The sequence below is a fragment of the Chionomys nivalis genome, chromosome 21 (genome assembly GCF_950005125.1).
Source record: "Chionomys nivalis chromosome 21, mChiNiv1.1, whole genome shotgun sequence".
In the NCBI taxonomy this organism is placed as follows: Eukaryota; Metazoa; Chordata; class Mammalia; order Rodentia; family Cricetidae; genus Chionomys; species Chionomys nivalis.
This window is the reverse complement of record NC_080106.1, coordinates 53,965,976-53,985,983: the sequence shown is the minus strand read 5'-3', so window position 1 is coordinate 53,985,983 and position 20,008 is coordinate 53,965,976. Positions and strand designations below refer to the sequence as shown.

Sequence of the window (20,008 nt, the reverse complement as noted above, 5' to 3'; positions counted from 1 at the left end):
ACTTATAACACTAACAAATGTTTTTCATTTTATCAGATATAATTTGCCAAAAGGGAAACTCCCCAAAGGTAAGGTTGGGGCAGGGTTTTGTTTTTGCCTTTCTAGGAGAATGAAGGAACCTGAAGACCACTGGATAAATGAGACATCTGGAGAAAAAGGACGGATCATCCAGAGAAAATTGGCCTTTTGGTGTATCATAATTCCAATAGAATAGAATTTCATAAATCTTCCCAAATGTTTGTTTCTGGTGCGCTCTACATACATATAATGCAAATGATCATTTTGAAGTCACAGATCAATTAAAAATTAAAACTGATTTTGGAGTTGGAGCACGGCTCTCTCCTCTAAACCCTAGCATGTTTGTTAAAAGGAAAATCTAAAATCTGTCTCATGTCAGAAAAGCCACCAGATATGGGACAGAAGAAAAACCGAAATTAAGCAAGCATTCTATTGTCACTAATTTCATAGTACTTTTGTTTTATTTATATTTTAAACTTTTTGTCATGATATTAATGGTCATATAGAGTACAACCTGATTTTAGAAAAAGGCTTCATCTAGCATCCTGCTCATAATTTCTGATTTAAATCTCTACCAGGAAACTAGGAATTAAGTTTTTCACTCCGGATGTACATAACAAATTTTAGTCATTTAATCTCTTTCAGATATGCTGCATATAATCTTTAAGTGAGCGATGACCATGTTTACCTAATACAGACCTTTGAAGTCTCCAAAGGAGTATGAGGCCTTCCAATGATGATTCCACCTGGATTGTGGTAACACCACTAAGCTGACAAACACCACCCAAAGATCAGCTTTGGACTACAAAATGCTCAGGATAATTTCAAGGTGGCTAGCTGAGATGGTTCAGCCTCACAGACTACTTTAGCCAGGACTTGAGAGAAGCCCTGCACTTTCCCATTACGCAGGAGACTGGAAAACAAATTATACAGCTAGCTCTCCCAGGACTTGACAATTATTCTACTATTTTTCAAGTTCCATAAAGATGCTGCCATTTCCAGACAGCAGGAAGTAATTTTAAGAACACGACACTCACATCCCCCATAGGTGGGGTGGGCAGGTTTTGGTCATTTGGTGGGTTATGAATATTTGCCATCAATTAGGTGGTTTGGTTACAAGTTTTTATTGGTAACTATCAGGAAAAAGTTGAACAAAAGATATTAGATTCATGGATCTCATTCTAAAAAAGAAAAGGAGGGCTATAGATATTATAAAATAAAATACAGATTATTGAATCTAAAATCCAAAAAAACACACTACTCTTACATATTTTACAATGGTATAGGATAGGTTTTTGTACAATAATACAAATCTGAAGCTATCTTTGTTATACGATATATAAGTTTATACTCTTATTAAAGACATGTTTATATATTGATAGAAACTTAAGGTTGTCTTGTTTAGAAAATATTGTACATAGATTTCTACTCTTGTTCAGTGTATTGTACCTATACAGCTCATCAAACTATGCAATTAAATTTCTGATCCTCAAAATTTATTATTACAAAGTATTTAGGATAATAAAGAAATGCAGGTTAGTAGTTAGTCACCTATTATGATCAAGCTTGTACTCAGGTTAGGTATATTTTTGATGTCAAATAGAGATATTTTATATAAACAGGTGGTCTTCCAAACCTTGGAAATATACAAAATATGACACTTAACATATTTTAATAACAAGGTTTTTTTTTTTTAAGACAATAAGACATGTCTGTTCCTGGGAGCACCAATCTACTTCAGAGAAGATGATAGGCATCAAAGAAAATCCAAATGGAGTTTGCTTTCTATGTGGTAAAAGTTAGCCACTGGGCAAGAAACTGCCCTTGCCTCAACTGCTGACAGTATGCTGTCCAAATTGGACAATCAGGGAACAAAAGAAAGTGACTGCCGAACTCTGCCAAGAAAAGGTGGGAAAGTCCTTCAAAAATTCTGCTTCACAGAAATTTCTGTCATATACCTGTAGGCCAGGTATGGATGCCCCAAGGTTGCAGAAGAACCTTCGGTGAATGTCCAGGCAGTCAGCTGTTTCTGCCCTTTCTTAGTTTGCTTTGCACTTCCTGTTTACCCAGGTAATATCATATCCTTCTCAGGTCTCTGATGGAGTTAAGAACAGATAGCTATGGTTATTTTCCTTGTCAGTTCAGAAAAGAAACTCACAAAAAAAGCGTAAAGTGTAAAAAAAAGGTTGAGAGACATAAAAAGATACTTTTGGGTTGGTACTACAAGTTAGAATAGAAAGTGAATTAAGTGCAACAGTTTGGCCTCACCAAGATAAAATGGAGTATTTTCTCTGAATTTGTCACATACTTTGGATTAGACACTGTTAATGTAATTATTGCCTATATATATTTGTATATAGTTATTGTACATATTGTATATTGTTTTTCCATTAGTTAAAACGTTTGTTTTTTATTTATATAAAAAGGGGGAAATGAGTGATAATTTGATTGTGTGCTAGCAAATAAAGTTTGCTTGGAGTCAGAGGGCAGAGCTAGCTAGGTTTGGAGGACTGAGAGAGAGAAGACAGGACATGGCAAGGCAAGGCTGAGAGAGGAGCCCTTGTCCTTTTTGGACAGAGGAACAAAGAGGTAGGAAGCTACTGGTAGCTGCTACTGATTCTCTGATCTTTCAGGTTCTTACCCCAATATTTGACTCCTGATTTTGTATTGATTAACATTAATTATATTAACATCTCAGTTTGGCACAAAGTGTACCAGATAAGGACAGCCACTGAGGCATGTGTGACTTAAAGAGGAAGCTGCTCAGCCAGTATGAGAGTCAGCTATGTCAAATGGCTTGGAGAGGAAATCTGCTTATTTCTAGGACAGTGACCTCAGGGCTTAAAATCCATTCATCTCCTATAGTCAGTGAGGTTTGTAAAAATATAAATAACAGCTGCCTGCAGAGATTAATGACTTAGCAATTAAGAGTATGAATTACTTTTGCAAGGACCTGAGTTTGTTTCCCATTGGCCACATCAGGCAGTTCACAACCATCTGTAACTCAGCTAAAGGTGATACAACACCCTCCCTGGACTCCATGAACACTGTACACAGCTAAAATTATTTGTATAGCTATGCTTTTCTTCTGTCCAATTGTTGTGCAAACAATCACCCTTCTAACCATAGGCCCTTTGGACTTGCTAGTTCATCTGTCTGGAAAACTTTTCAGGGAAACTCGTGTGTCTAGCTTTCCTCATTACCTTCTACATCTCTACAGATATGTCTCTTAGGAAGATTTTGCCTAATGGCATAATCTAAAGAAGATCCCCAAACAGACTGACACTATCTATCCCAGTCCCTTCAGAGACCTTATTGCCACTATAATATTACTAAATTATTTATGGATATCTATACTCCTGATCCTGGTTCACACATTCCAAACTTAAAACAACACGACAACAAAGATTCTGTCTTAATTGGTTTGCTATGGATCCTGGGTATGAATTTGTCTCAAAAGCTCTCATTATGACTCAGTTATCCCTTGTCATGGTTAAGAACTTGCCTATCAGACTGTAATTGAGAAAGGGCCACCATAACAGCAGTGCCACTGGGAAATGCCCAGTGAAGGACTGTTACATCAGGACACAAGTGAGGAAGAGAAATGAGCCATGCTTTGCTGGGTCCACATTGACATTTTGAATAAGTGCCCACATTCTCATATATTTTAATGATTAGTCACCAGGGAGTGGCACTTGTGTTGGAAAGACTAGGAGGTATGTCCTTGGTGAAGGAAGTGTGTTGCTGGGTAAGGGCTTTGAGGTTTAAAAAGTTCATGCCAAGCCCATTATTTCTCTCACTCTGTCTTCTTTCCAGCAGATCAGGATGCAAGTTCTCAGTCCCATGCCTACATTCCTGCCACCGTGATATTCATAGATTAATCGTCTGAAACTGTAAGTAAGCCCTCAATTAAATACTTCTTTTGAAGTAGTTTTTTAAATAATGGTGTCTCTTCACAGCAGCAATAGAGCAGTAACTAAGCTCTAGTGTGTAGCCTCTTCAGCAGGTCTTTACTCCTAATGAACGAATTCTTATTATTATCCTCAAGCAATACTGATAACAAAAAGAGGAAACCCCTGTTGTGCAGCACGAGGAAGATGATTTAGATTTAACACAACTTGATATTCCAAGCCTAGGAGACCATCGCTCATCTTCCATTGTTCCATGGGGTAAAGAACATCAGTTATGGGGACTGTGTGGTGGGTGACATCATTGATCGTACCTGTCCATGGAGAGCTGAGCAACCAGGGTAACGTCTGTGTTGTCAGCAGCAGGCTCGAACTCATAGTGCAGGAAGTACAGGTGGGTTCGGTGAACAGTGAAGCGTTCTCGCCGGAATTCATAACACAAGTCATCCTCATCCAGCTCTGACAGCTGCTTCTGAAGCTGCAAAGGAAGAAAAAGGTTTGGAGAAAGAAGGAAAGGCACCAAGTGACCCAGGAGCCTGCCTGCAGTTGTCTGTCCTTCCTGTGTTGGTAGTTTAACAGAAAGGACTCCTATTTTATCTCCTATTTTATCTTCAAAGGGTGATCAGAAAGGCAGGCACCTTTTCCATATGAGAAATGAGCCCCCTTGTGGCCAAGAGAGACAGTGATGCTCACTGACAAATAGAGCCCATACAAAAAAAACAGAGGATTTTCTGGGGCAAGTCAGTCAAACAGTGATCTAGTTTCAACTAACCCAAAGAAGATACTTCTAGATGAGGAAATCCCAAATGTGAAAGTTTCTGAGTGACCTGATGCTTTTGTCTTCCTGGAACTACATACTTCAATCTTTGGGTCAGGTATATGAGAGAACAATCAAGCAAATGCATTAATGACACAAAACTCTGTCCATTTATTATTTTAAATTTAATTTAATCAGGACAACCTCTTTCTCTTTTACTTTTTCTAATGAAAGTCTGTCTTTATTAGTAGAATATTATCTTTAGTTCTACTCCTTTCTCCTAGCTCACCTAACACGCTAACAAGGAACTCAGACTTTGCATGGCTACAGATGCCCAACCTACTATATCCCCTTTCTGGTAAACCCCACAGTACCACTACCATGCAAATGATGATGTCTGCTTAACAGATTGAACAGCTGAAATCTCAGAGTACCTGACAAAAAGTATTTATGTCCTGGCAACACACTAACTATGGCAACAGAAAGGGATTAGGATATGTGGGCAGAGTGGGGTAAGTGGGCTTGGCAGACCTACATATCACTGAGATGTGTGATGTTTACCTGAGTGCACACATTTGTGATGCTCTGCAAGCTTTGGGCAGAGAAGACTCAGTACATGCAGTTTGTATTTCAATAAAATTAAACTTAAAAAGTAATAATTTCCCAAGGATCGCACAAATGATTCTGATTTTTGTCCTGTTACCTCAGCCTTCTCTATCACATAAGATCAGATATTTGAATATAGATTAAAGTTTACATGGCTGGACTTACTAGCCTGTCTGAAAGCAATAGACTGGTTTTCAAAAAAATGTGTCCTTTTTAAATCTCAAAATTGATCGCATAATTTACAAGAAAGCACATTAACCTGCTTCTCTCAGTTCCCCTCCACCACTGAAGACCACTGTGCCTCTGTATTATTTCTCAAGAGAGGAGCTGTGGCACACATACCCCTGTAAAGTAAAAGATATCATTACTCCTCTGCTCCTTCCTCTCTGCATCACGGCCTCACTCTGTACAGTGTAATAAAGCTGTGAGTCTGTTTCTCTGTCCTTGAAATCTAGGCTGAACTTGTAATAGTCTTTTGGTGCTAGAATTCAGGGGAGGTCATATCCTCCTCTGCTGAGGCTAGACTCCAAGATGCAACAACGTGTGGTTCTCTACCACAGCCAGGAGACAATGCTCAGGCTAGCCTGATAGGAGAGGACAGACACCTATGGCCAGTATACTTTCCTTAGTTGCCCTGAAAATGTGAGCAAACCCAGCTAAATTTGGCAAGTTGTTCTAACGAACACTTCTTGTATAACACTGAGCTACAGGTTATGAACAATAGGTAACAGATAATATGGTATTAGCACTTAATGTGAGGCATGTTTCATTATGGGGCCTGATAAATCTAAGGAAAGTTTCAGCTCCTCAGCCCTGTTTGGTAATTGCTCATAGTTCACCAGATGGTTTGATATAGCCCAGATGTAGCCACACCTTTCCAAATGCTCAGATGATTAGCTGAGATCTAGTGGTCTGAGGCACTTTTGGCCACCTAACTAATATAATACCAGGAGGAAGAATAGAATCCTCACTCCATCAATGATTCTGTGTACCACAGGACCCCTTCTGATATACACAATTAGACCTGAAGATCTCTGGTCACAAGCAAAGAAACCTGTCCTACACATCATTTCAACCCTCTCTGCAGGCTCTCGATTAGTGCTTCTCAGACTTGGCTTTCTCTCTGCCTTTCTGTGACTTCCTTGGGCATCATATTTTTGGCAAAGCCCTCCCTCACTGTACTCTTTTTCCACGCCCCTCTATCTTACTTTCAAGATGGCTTAGATATTCATTTTCTGTGAGATCACTACAGGCCCTTCCAAGACAGCTTTTCCATTTCTTCTTTACACTTGAAGAGTGTAAACTCCATTAGGCACTTGTCAATTTGAACTGCAATTATTTAAAGACATCTCTTACAAGATGGTCCCCCACTGTATGCCTAGTGCATAACAGAATGCCCAAAAGCTATATGTTGCAAGAATGAAAAAGATTTGGTGAGCACAAAATGAACACCATCACTGTGCTGGCCTGCCCTCCAATTTTCCTTTGCTTCCTCTAATTTTATTCATATAAAGCAATAAATAGTTAAGTCTATTATTTTCACTATTTCCATTCAAGGGTCTTTGATGGCAGACAAAGTTTTAGGGAGCAAGCAGATGCATAGCATGCGTTTATCTGCACAGGTGCTTATCTGAACACTCTGAGGGAGATCCTTGTAAACCTCACCTAATAGCTGAGAAAGTAGCTTCAAATTCCGAAGGGCCCTTAGACAGGTCACACCTGGGTCCATTTGTACCCATCACTCTCTAGGGAAGATGCTAATTTGGTCTCAGGTAAAGATTCTGATAGAGTGCAGAGTCTAAGGTCGCAGGTTGGATCCCTCCTCCCCTACCCCTCAGGTGAGTGGGTGGCTTCTTTTTAACTTTTCTGAAGTCTGATTTCCTCAAGTATAAGGGGAAACAGTATAGATCCCTACATCCACACAAGGGGTGATGAGAGATGCTGCACATGCATCAAGCCCTTGGAGTGAGGGCTTGGAGTGAGGGGTGATTCATTCAACATCACCTGTTAACACCATTAGGAAAGAAGGTAAGCCCCTGGAGACAACTTTGGGCAAGAGCTTAGGTTAGGGAGAAGGTTCAGGGGTTAGATGAGCCAGTGTGTCTGCCCTCCTGATTTTATGTGTGTGTGTGTGTGTGTGCGTGTGTGTGTGCACATGTGGAAGACATCCTCAGGAGCAATTAACCTGGATTCTTGAGGTCGGGTCTCTCATTGGGATGTGATGTTTGCTGATTTTGCTAGGCAGGTCACAAGTAAGCTATTGGCCTGTTTCTGACTCTTTAGCACCGGCACTAAAAGTGTATGTCACATACCTGGCTTTTTACATGGCTACTGAGTCAAACTCATCATGCTTGTATTGCAAGCACCCTAAGGGCTAAATAATGTAACAGCTCTTTCTGTCCCACCTGCTCCCAAATAATGACAGAGACTAATTATTAATTATGAAAGTGTGGACTTAGCTTAGGCTTGTCCGTCTAGCTCTTATAATTTAAATTAACCTGCTTTTATTAATCTATGTTGTACCATGTGGCTTTTTACCTTTATTCCATTCTATATGTACAGCTCCTCCATGTCTCAATGGTGTCTTCTCTGTGCCTTGATTATCTCCTACATTCTCTCTCTCTTCCACACTGTAGTTGAACAGTTTCCAGTTCAGAAAAGAAACATTTGCAAACTCCTTGAAGGAATATGTTTGGCTTTGTCTCCCCTTGGTTTTGCTTTGTGGCTTTAATATACTGAAAAAGGTACATGGTTTCTGCTTTTGTGGAGGGAAGGGAAAAGTATGTATGGATGTTTGTATGTGAGCTTTCGAGAGTCATATCTTCCTCTGATGAGTTTTCAATCAAATATCTTAATTTATGTGGCAAGATTATTACTGACAACACAATGATATGTATGGGAGGTTTACTTCTCTTTACATGGACCAATGGAAAAGAACTTATCAAGTTAATGGCTCTAGGAAATACTTTCTAAATCACCCATAGAATGTATTCTAAAGGCAAGAGCTATACCCCATTCAAATTAGAACCCCTGAACCCAGGATACCCCAAGCACCTTAAAAGCTATATAAGCCTTTGTTGGTATCAATTACTTCATGCTAAGAACAAGAGTGACCATCAAGGAAAATGACTCCAGAACTACCAAGGTGTAGCTTGCTCTAGCTGAGAGGGCTGGGATGCAGTTCTAGAGCACCTATGTTCTCTTTTATGAAATTCATGGTATCAGTGGTGTATGATTCATACAAACCCAAGTTCACATATGACCATCAGTGTGATGGTCACCTAGGAGGTGTTATTGTCTGGATACCACACAGATATGCTAAGACAGATCTGCCTGTGAGACTTCAGGGTACCCAGATGCCAGCTACATGTTCGTAGAACCTTTACTACCACCACCATGGGATGCACCTAACACGGCTATGAATAGAGTGCCTGCTCAGTTCTGGGTGTTGGGTGCCAAGTTAATGTTTCGGGGTGCACTACCTCACATTTTAAATCCCTTAGCACACATCTCTTTTTCAAAGGAGAAAACCTAGGCCCTCCCCCTTCGAACGTCCAGCAGGAACACTTCACATTACACAATTACTTCTTCCACAGAATGGACAGAGCTTCAAATGGAATGGCAGAAAACATAATATGCCTTGAACAAAGTATGCCATTAAAAAAAGAAAAAAATGTATATATATGGTCCCAGCAAAAACAAAAGAAATCCACTAAAAATCAGTTGAGGAAAACATTATAAGGTTAACAAGAATTTTTCTGTGAGTGATGGATTCAAAGATAAATTTTATTGCTTTTATATATCTTCCTGTAGTTAGCAAATTCTCTGCAATTCTCCCAAATGAGCTAATGCATGCAGGACTGCTTTGTAAGTTGAAAAGTGTTGCATGGACTTAAACAATGAATGTGATTGCATTACTTACTTTTTCAAATTCTAATGTTGGGTGGCTTATTGCTGTATGTGTGGCTGATGTTGTCTTAAGAGGAAAATACCAGTTGCTTCAATGCACTGTTTTCTTCACTCAGTGACTGGGCAATGTCCCCAGGGAGACACTGGGCTGAAGGGAGTGCTTTCATTAACAGCCCTGAAGGCTACTGCACCCTGTTTTCTAGCCACAGAAGAAAATAGGACTTCCACCAAATGAGTAAAAGAAACAAAAGATGTATTTCTTCTAAGATAAAATACATTTCCTAAATTGTTTCTTTGGGCAACCAACTGAGGCACAGGCAAAATTTGACTCAAGAAAATGGTCCTTTAAGCAGTTTGCACTTCTGTTCTGCCTTTCTATCCCGAAAGACAATGGTCTAGACTGGCTTTGAGCTGCCTGAAATGATGGGTGGACATGCCTGAGGATTCAGCGGAAGTGTGTTCCCAGCTCTGGAAAAAGGGACTTTTGTTTAGAGCAGGGTGAAGAAACAGTGACATTTTCTATGTGATCTTAAACAAGCTGCATTTCAACAATAGAACAAAGAGTTTGGGATTCACAAAGCATCTTTGGAAAATCAGTAGGTTACTTGGAGTAGGTCTGGCAGGTTCTCCCATTTAATCCTCAAACCAGTCCCACATGTTAGGGTGCCTCTCAGTCCTGCATTTTTGATGAAGGCTTTACAATCTGGAAGGTTCAGCCAAGCGTTCAAGGTTGTATGATCAGTGAACACAGCAGCAGGTACTGAACCTAAGGACTTTTCACTGAGCTTTTGTAGTCACCATGTAAAGAGGTTTTTTTGTTTTTTTCTAGCTCTAATTATTCATTTAGATGGTTCTGGTAGCTGCCTCGGCAGAGTTAATTTGGCTTCCTATTTCGAGCATTCTAAATTCTAAGGAGAAGTCACATCAAGGGCTGGGCTTGAAGGTACAATGGGTAAGGGAGAGGACTTCAAGTTTGAGGCAAGCCTGGGCTATATAGTGAGACAATGTTGCAAGGGGGAAAAAGTAAAAGCAGGCTTAAATAATGAAGCTGTTAACTGCTAAGAAATGCTTTCCTTAAGTTCACACATCAGAAGATCTGGTGCTTTCAGCTAACACTAAAATAGCCTTACTTTTTAACTCTGTGCAATATCTTATACAAAAGATATGGATTGTTATGGTGTTTAAACTGCAGCAAGTATGTAACAATGAAATCTCAACAATATGGTTGACTAAACAGATTTGCATAATGACAGCATATCTATGTGGCCATCTCCTCTAAATACACGCACATGAGCAACGCTAAAATAAATGTGGACTCAGAATGTTGTGTACACAACACACACATAAACTATTAAAATTACAGAAGAGGTCATGAAACTGAGAATGAGAAGGACAGGGGAAAGGGAGGAGTAGGAGGGGAATAAGAATGGAAATGATAATTATACTGTGTAGGGTAAAAGGGCGAAGGAAAGAACACCCTGACCCTGACATGATGCAAGACTAGGGCCCAGGGAAGAACACACTGCCCCTAGCTTGAACCCAAGTAAGAAACTAAGGAAAAAAAAAAAAGTAAAACCACCAATCCCTAAGCTTCAAGATCAGGCCACAAAATGCCACCAATCCCCAAGCTTGTCCCAAGATAAGGATATATATAATCCTTCAATCCTCAAGAAACTCTATATATACTCTGTCTTCTGCTAAGTTCTCTGCTGATTCTCACCCAAGCAGAAGCAGCCAGCCTCCTGGGTTTTTCCCTCCCAATAATCTCTTGTGTAAAGTTTGTCGTGTGGTATGACTTTGTGGCATTACTTGGATCCTGACACATGCACTTTAGAGCTTAACACTTGCACTGGAGAATGCGCTGACCCTGCCACCAGAGCAGAGCTGTAACATTTGCATCGGCGAAGCTTTTCCCTAAGAGCTGTAACACTTACATACTGTACCCTTGTTTAAGATTATATGTATACAATATCAACAAACCCCAGAATAAGTTAGAAGAAGCAATATATTTGTAACTACTTCTAGGAGGTCAGGGTCAAGGGACACAGACACATGCCCTGAATGAAGACTATCTGCTCTCTATAAAAAGCCCTTATGTGTTGGAAAGTTCCTCAGGTAGAATTTTGAGGCGGTATCTTCCTTTATTTTCCCAGGGTCAGCCCTGAAATAACTAGATTTCATCTCCACCCACTCCTATCTCCTGAGTATTGGCTTTTAAGTGGTGAGCAGATGGACTTAGATCTAGTAGACAGCTGTGGAAGACTTAGTGCATAAACTATTTAAAATAGCAGGGACATTCTTTGCTCACCAGTCCCCACATTGTTTATTTCTGGGCACACAGCTGGGCTGTATTTCCAGCTTCTGACATTTGGGCAGATAGGCTTGTAGGGCTACCACTTTTGAGTCTCACTTAGACACAAATATCATGTTCTTTTCTTGGCTGAAATCCAGAATCAAAGAGTTCCCCAGAGAAATCCAGGGCTTCATGGAAGGCAGAGACAAGACAGGAAGTGGTTTGCTCCTGAACCTGGAGAAGAGTCACATGCCAATTACGAAAACTCACTTGGATTTTTCAGTGCAGGATGTTGAAGCATGCTGTAGTAGTTGGTATTGCCTTACAAGACACACACTGCCTAACAAGAAAATAATCAAGAAAAAGTTCAATGGACAAAGAGGGAATCTCAGAGGCCACTTGAGAATTCTTTCATTCTGATATCTTAGAACAACAGATAAAATGTTGATGGGTAAGCTAACAAGAATATTACTCATGCTTCCAAATTACTTTGTCTTTAAATGGAATTCATATCCACTATTTGTTTTCTCTTAATACTTGTATGAGGTGGTAAGGATATGTCCTGATGCTCTCAGATTAAAGATGAGGAAATGAGGAGGGCTTAGTGGATAGCTCAGTGAGTAAAGCATTTATTTCCCACACAAGCACATGGGCCTGAGTCCTCCATCAAAGCTAGAAATGATGGTGCCCATCTGTAACCTCAGTGCTGAGGGACAAGAGAGGTTGCTCCCTCCTACTCCGGGCCCTGTGAGAGGTTCTGTTCCAAAAAATGAAGGTGGCAAATAACAGAGAAGGATATCCAGATATCCAGAGTGTATAACTGGCCTACACAAGGACACACACACACTCACAAACACACGCACACACACATAGTGGGGGGTGTTGCCCCAGAGATTTTCTCATATGGCTTGGGGTACCATACTCATCTCCTGAAATCTCATCCAAGGCTCTTCTTCCTTATGGCTTCTAAAAAGAAGTCAAGTTTTATTGGACCACAGAGACAGGGAGAGAAATATCACTAGCTCACTATTATCTGCTGTGTGTATTAGTCAATAAGTTTCAGGTACCCTGAACATTTTTACACAGAAGACCAAACTGGAAACCACTTTCAGTCTTCCATGGAAGAGGCCACATTCAAGTGTGTTCAGTGAAGGTTCAGAAGGGTTCTATCTGCAGGCCCTGATTAGACTTGGAGAAGACAGAAAAAGAAAGACATGGTCTCCTCTTTCCCAGATACTAGCATTAGCTTCTCTATCACACACAATTAATAGTCTCTTATTTCATATCAATATCTACTCTGGAGATGAACCTAAGGCCTTTGTTTCTGTATTTCAATGGACCATGTCTAGAAGGAGACGCAAAAAAGCAAGCCAGCAATTTCTATTTTGGTTGTGGTGCTAGGATTGGAATCCAGAATCTCCTAGGTGATAGGAAGGATTCTGTCACTCTGCTTCCTAGCTTGAAAGTAGTGTGATCATGAGTACAACTTGATTTGGGGGAACAGCTGCTGGTGCAACATTATTATAAGCTACCAAAATGCCTCTCTTAGTTTCTTTGCTGTTTTATTCTAAAATGCTCTGATAAAAAGCCACTTAAGGGATAAAAGGTTGACTTTAGTTTACACTTCCAAGTTACAATTTATCATGGTGAGGAAATCAAGTTACCAGGAGCTTGAAGCAGCTGTTCATATGTACATAGTCAAAAGAAAGCAATGAATCCATGAAGCACACAGTTCAAGATCCTCTATCGTGGGAATAGCACCACCCAGAGAGGGTGAGTTTTCTTATATCAGAGCAAGATAATCCCCCTTGGCATGTTGAAAGGTCCATCTATCTCCCAAGTGACTCTTGATTTTGTCAAGTTGACAATACTGACCATTGTACTTCCTGGACTTATTTGGTCTTTTGAAGTCTATCAAGTTCATATCCTTGATTCAATTGTACAGGGAGTTACAGAAAATTTATACAAGTCATGTTAAATCCCACATATTTTTCATGAGGTAATCTTATAAGAAGATAGAGAATTACATGGGTATATAGGCATGACAACAGAAGTCAGAGTGTCAGGGGAAGTAGACTCTGTACAAGGTGGAGCCGACCCAGAACTAAAAAGCCAGCTACAAAGGTCAATCCTGTATCTAGGTATCTGCACACAGAAACTCCTGATCCTAGGCTCCTCTTCTTTTCATCTCCTCCCCTGATCTACCTATCCACACAGTGATTTTTAAGGATTTGGAGATTAACATGTTCACAGAGGGTCACAGATGGCCTTGCTCAGGCAATCTCTTGGGCCCCAGAACTGTCCATGTTGGGCTAGTTGTAGCTGTGTGCTGAAAAGCTGGTGGCATGCTGCTGACCCATGAGTAAAGTAATACATTCTGATTTCCCTCTGAGGTCTCTCTGGGAGTACAGATGCTTTCACACAAGCCATCTGCTCTTGGCAGTGCTCAACAGAACAATGTAATAAAGTTTTTATAGAATTTTTTATATGTGTCTTAGTTTTAACTTCTAAGTGAGCCGTGGTGATGCTACTGTCTCTTCCTCCTAGTGAGCTTAGTATCAGGGAACACAGCTTCAGAGATGGCCAGTCTATCACCTTCATGGCATAAGGGACCTGAACTTGTAAGCCTTCTTCATTTCAGAGCTGATGTGATGTGAGACCTCAGAGAGGTTGGAAGGAAAGGTGTCTCACATAAGCATTTCTTTCCCAACACACATAAGAACTTCCCAGAGTGGTTGGTATACTGGACACCTTAACTTTTAACTTTCTAAACATGGCCTTCGTGGATTAAACTGGGTGACTGTTTTATAGGTGAGAAAACGGAAAACTGGACTACACTCAAAGTCACAGGTCTTGTCCAGGGTTAGATTTCTTCATCTAGCAAATGTACGTTTTAGGCAAACAACTGTTATAGTTCTTACAGTTAATAAGAACAATTAAGAAACGGATGGCAGGCAGTCTGTTCGTGTATGCAGATATTCTGATAGAGAAAGAGGAAAGCTGACATCATGAATTGAGGCTGGGAAAATGGAGTTGGGAATGTGCTTGCTACTTTGAGAAAGTAGCATTTTTTTTCTACTAAAGGGAGCTCACCCTCCAAGGCTCAGTACACCATAATCTTGCTCTATCTTGTATTTGTTTGCTCAACATAAAGATATTCCTGATATTTGACTCTCTCATGCACTTTCCCATCAATTAGACAACTGAGTCAGACTGTAAGGCTGAGCAGCCACTAATGCGATGAGACCCAGACACTACCTTTGCTATAACTAAAACTTGGTGAACTTCCTGCTTTGGTGTGCTTGTTAGCGTGGTTTTGATCATGATGCACCTCTCATATTGCCAAAAGAAAATGCCTTGCCAAATTTATTTTGCTTTGTGTTCTCTTTGTGTATCCTAAAATTATTTCTTCCCACACAATGTAAGACTGAGGACCTAAATTCAAATCTTCAGTTCTACATAAAAAGGGTCAGGCATGATTACATACGTCTTTAACTCTAGTATAAGAAGGTAGAGGCAGGTGGATCCCTGAAGCTTACTGGCCAGGCATTGACATCAATTGGTGAGCACCAGGCTCAATGACAGCCTGTCTCAAAAGATAAATTGGGAGTAACAGTGGAGGACACACCAATGTTGACACGTGGTGTCAACATTGTGCACATACACAAATACACACAGACACACAGATAGACACACACACAGATGTCATGATTATATCAATCAGTACAAGTGCTATGAAGAAATGGAAGAGGGGTCATGCTAAGGAAGAGTGGTGATTGAGGGGCACTTTTAACAGTTGAAGGAATAGTGACTGATACAAATGAGAGCTTGATATCAGCTCTCGGTCTGCCGTGACCCTGTTCTGTGATTTTAATTCTCTAAGCCTCCATTTCCTTCTCTAAAAATGCAACCAGTAACAAATACCTTATAGGGTTTGCAAAGTAAGAAATATTATGAGAAACAAGAGGGGCTTTTTATCATCGTCATGTCATGTCTAAACCTGCAGCTGCACTGGGATATCACCATTCTGCTCTGGGGCTTTAGAGTTAGGTAGACAGTTTACAGGGACCTGCTGCCTTTGTGGGTGCTTTCTCACCTGTCATCTCACCTGAGCTCTCCACTCCTGCTGCTCCTGATGAAGTTCAATACCATTATTACTTCTTTACCTGGACTGGAACACAGTCTCTGAGTGACTTTGCTGTGTCAGTCTTTTCTTTTTTATTCTGTTCTCTGCATTGACTTCTCTCAAATGTAAATATGAGAATGCCTATAAAATCAACAGGCTTTAGCCCAAACTCCCAACCCAGCCAAAGCCTTTGTGCTATGCTCACAGCATGCAATACTGTCAAACAGAGGCCACCATCATACTGCTTTCTGCCTCTGCTTCTGCCTCATCTTTTACCTGATGCTTTATTCTCGCTATAATTCTTTACTACATTCATTCTGTATCTTTCATGTGCCTAGTTCCGTTATAGGAGTGGATTTGAGAGGAGAATGGTTCAAAGTCTCCAACCTAGAAGCCTATATTTGAGGAGGAAAAAAAAAACCAGAAAAGAAACAGTCTATGTAATTGAATATAGTAACACATGCTATGATGGAAAGAAATTAAGATAGATCACAGAATTTTACTTAAGGTGTTACTCTGGGACACCGTTAAATGAGAACATTTACACATGCCAGGCAGAGACAAGGTATTCTAGGTGGTGGGAAAGCACACAGATAGAGGACCAATGGGAAAGTGCGGCTGGTACATGGTACTTGGGAGAGACTGGGGTGCTGAGTGCTTAGACCTGGAAAGCCTGGATTCTCTGCTTTACCAGGGTTTGTTAAATGGCAGCTTGCATATGGCTCAGTGTCTAATGGGCCCTGCTAAGCTCTTGGACTCTGTCTTGCATTTACATATACATAATGAACAATCAAGCACAGTTCTAAATTTGGAGAAAGGCAGAAAGTAACTGCTTCATCCTCTGGATATAGGAAAAGAGGGCAGACAGTCTTTGAAGCACCGACGCTTAAGCCTGAGAACACAGGGGTGCAGATGATGGGTAGACAGGCACAGAGGGGAAATGATGGAAAACAGAGTTTACACTGGGCATTTGGGAGAAAACTCCAAGCAGGCACTCAACCATCATTGCTGAGAATAAACTCTGATTTGAGCAAAGGGAAAAGCTGAGGAAAATGGGGTGAATAGAAACAGTGCTTCTCAGAGCCCAAGAGATTTGAGTGCTTTCTGGCTTCCCTTCTCTGTTGCCAGCAGAGAACTGTAGATACTGAGGAGTCTAGGAGGATACAGGGAAAAGCAGGAGTAAGTAGCAACTTCCCTGGGGTTCAGAAGGTAGTATAAGCATGTGATCACTTACTCCATAAAAGGCCAGGAAGGTCTTTCTACCTTCCACAGGGAGTCTAAAAGACTTCCCAGGACACCTAAGGCAGCTATAAAAGCCTTGCCAGTCTCAGAGGAAAATTCTAGTTTGAGTTACTCTCACTTAATTTATTATTATTATTTAAAAAAAACCTTTGTCAGCTCACATGTCCATCTATCTGGTCATTAGCTGCTATGTCTTCTTCTTTGTCCCACCCACTAGTCCCTACCCTGTTCTCCAAACCAGTCCCGTGTCTGTGGCACCAGACACATCATCTGCCTGGAATGTATCTGTATCTCCCTTATTTGACTGCAGCTGAGTTTCTTGTCAGTTAGGTTTCAGTGTCAATTTTACCTCCTCATCTCCAATTTGCTGCTCCCCAAAGAAAGAATCCGCCTGGCTTTTCACTAGTCATTGCTATGTAGCATTGGTTATTAGCTAATAAATTTTCCTCACAGCTTGGGTGGTTGTGTGGTTGGTTATCAATGAGCTCGCTGTGTTTTCCTGCTATGAGACACAAACTCTGAGGGAAGCACTACTGTCCCTTCCTTCTTCCCTTCCACTGTCTGTATTCACAGATTCATTCATTTATTTTCATTTTAAGTTTTTAAGTATTTGCCTGCATATATGTATGTATGCCACATGCCTATAGTGGCATAGAAGCCATAAGGGAGCATCAGATCCCTTGAAATTGGAGTTATAGATGATGATGAGCTGCCGTGTGAGTGCTGGAATGGCATCCTTTCCTGGTGCAGTCACTATACTTTACCACGGGCCATATCCCTAGTCCCCCTTTCATCTGTCTCAGTACTCAGAATGAGAAGAACACCCTCTATACGTGTTTCTATACTGAATGACTGAAACAATTTCTTCTGTGTCTGATACTGAGGATCTTGGGAAAGAGAGAAAAAGTACCGTGTATTTTGTTAGAATCTAAGACACCGCAGATGATGAGCATATATGTCATTTCTTGCCCATTTTGCAACGGAAGTATTAGAGATACAGAGACACAGGGTATCTTGTTTGAGGTCACATAGGTAGAAATGAAAAGTCTGAACAAGCTGTACTTGCAGACCGATTGACTCAGGAGAGTTTTAGGACTCTGGAGAGCCTGGAATGTTGTATGCCTTTGAGGATAATTACTTTGGGCTAGTTCTAACTCTCCAGGACAGCCATTCCTTGTCTACCTCTGTGAACTAACATCTTGTGACTAATAGATTAAAACCTTTTACAATCTATTAACTTAGCAGTCTATTAGCTTCCACTATCCCAAAAGATTAGAGAGCATCTTCCTATAGAAAAGCTTCCCCCATCTTGCTGTACCTGCTTCCCTGATGTACCCACTGATGTATTTTAAACTTGTCTTGATTTATGATTATTTTTGTCTTGTGAATTTATAAAACTTCATAAAACTGCTTCCACATTGGAACACGGAATTTGGGGTGACTATGGAACTAAAATTGGCTCAAGAAACTTTTTTTTCTCTTTAAGATGAGACCTGTGTTTTTTGTGTCAACAAAGGTAATGGTTAGAGTTGAATTCAATTCATCTTGATTCTATGTTTCTGTTGCCTTTGGCTACCATGCTCTTTTTCTATATCCTTAAGAGTTCAGTGTTAGTCACAGCTGGCATCATTGCTTGCTATTACCATGGACAATTTGTTTAATTTCTCTACTTGAACTTTTTCAATAGTAAAAGAAGAACTCAACGAAGAAAAATGAGTTACTACATCTGAAAGAATAGGAAATAACAATTACAACAAAAGCACCCAACATCTTCAGCTATTCCTGTAACTCTTCACTCAACACTTTCCTTGCCCAAACCAACTGGAAAGAAGTCAGTACCTGTTGATGTCTCCCTCTGTGTTACCCTAGGCCCCAGCCAATGAATTCTGTGCCTTCACCACCACAAGCTTGGGAATTTTCCTGGCCATGAAGCAGACAATGAAAATCTGATAGCTTGATCTGCCTGAAAACTCATTCTGACCCATTCAACTGAGCTAATGTCTCCTGCCAAGTCCAAATTGATCCACAGGAAGTGACCAGATGATCTGACCATTGCTCCATTGAGCCATGGATTCTATGGCAGGTAAAGGGTCTTGCTCCTCAGTGTATAGTCCTGAGCTGATCCAAAACTAAATAAGGACCCAAAACAGACAATGGAGAATGTGGTCAATCTCTCCCATTATCTGTTGAATACTCACATTTTCACTGTTGACATCAGTTTCGCTGGGGCAGCCAAACAGTTCCCTCCGTAGCAGGTTGCCATCATACTCAAGAAAGGTCAGGTAGAGGTTGCGGAAGAATTCCACATGTTTGTTCTTCACACGGAGCTTCTTGGGGGAGTTCCAGTGGATGACCTGAAGGGCAGCAAAGAGGCTGTCAGATTGAGAGGACCACACAACACAGCTCTCTATGGCTTTGGACTAGAAGAGCTGTGATCTGTAGATCTGCAGGTCATTCACTCGCCTATTGGTTCTAAATGTTGAGAGGAGTGGTAGGGAACCAGTGCTGGTGAAGGATCAAATCTTGCCTGTGTTCTAAGCTGTTGTTTAATCATGGGAAAGTTCCCTTATTTTCTGTATCACAGGAGCATACACGGTTCCTGTGTGTAGAGACTGAGACTCTTCAACCAAAAACTGTTGGGTGATGTAGACAGTTCAGGACACCTGATACCTGAGGAGGGGAAGGCATAGCTCTTCCCTGGAGGTTCCTGGTACTGAGAACATCATGTAGCTCTTCCATCACCATTGGTATTTTCTTCCTTTCAGAAATCCAAGTCACATATTTCCAAGCACTTAGAATAAGTTCCATGTTCCCTGCTTCTCTGTCCAGAACAGCTGCCTGATATTGTTGACCTCAAGAGTGTGAGTTTGAATTCTCTCCATATCTTTTCTCTCTCTGTTCTTTAAGCACCACACTGTTAATTGCCCCCTACAATTTCTGATTTATGTTTCACTTCGGGGCCAAGTCTAAACTTTATGTCTGCTTACTAGTTCTAAACATTGAATTCCCTGTTTAAATAATTGTTGAGATCTCAGTCTTCAGCCAAGACTGAGTGACAACCTCATAGAACTACCATGAAAAGTAAACACATTAGCATGCAAATCTGGCATTGGGTAAGCACTCACAAAGATGTTGGTTCCCTTAGCATC

The 20,008-nt window shown here is 40.7% G+C and overlaps 1 protein-coding gene across 1 annotated transcript in view; it reads right to left on the bottom strand.

Annotated features, from left to right (window-relative positions):
* Window positions 1-20,008, bottom strand: part of Large1 (LARGE xylosyl- and glucuronyltransferase 1) — a 524,802-nt gene that overhangs the window by 43,424 nt on the left and 461,370 nt on the right. Inside the window, exons 10-11 of the mRNA XM_057753624.1 lie at window positions 19,058-19,213; window positions 4,241-4,404 (exon numbers count right to left, since the gene is read on the bottom strand). Coding sequence (XP_057609607.1) covers window positions 4,241-4,404; window positions 19,058-19,213 — 320 coding nt within the window. The remainder of the gene's footprint in view (window positions 1-4,240; window positions 4,405-19,057; window positions 19,214-20,008) is intronic.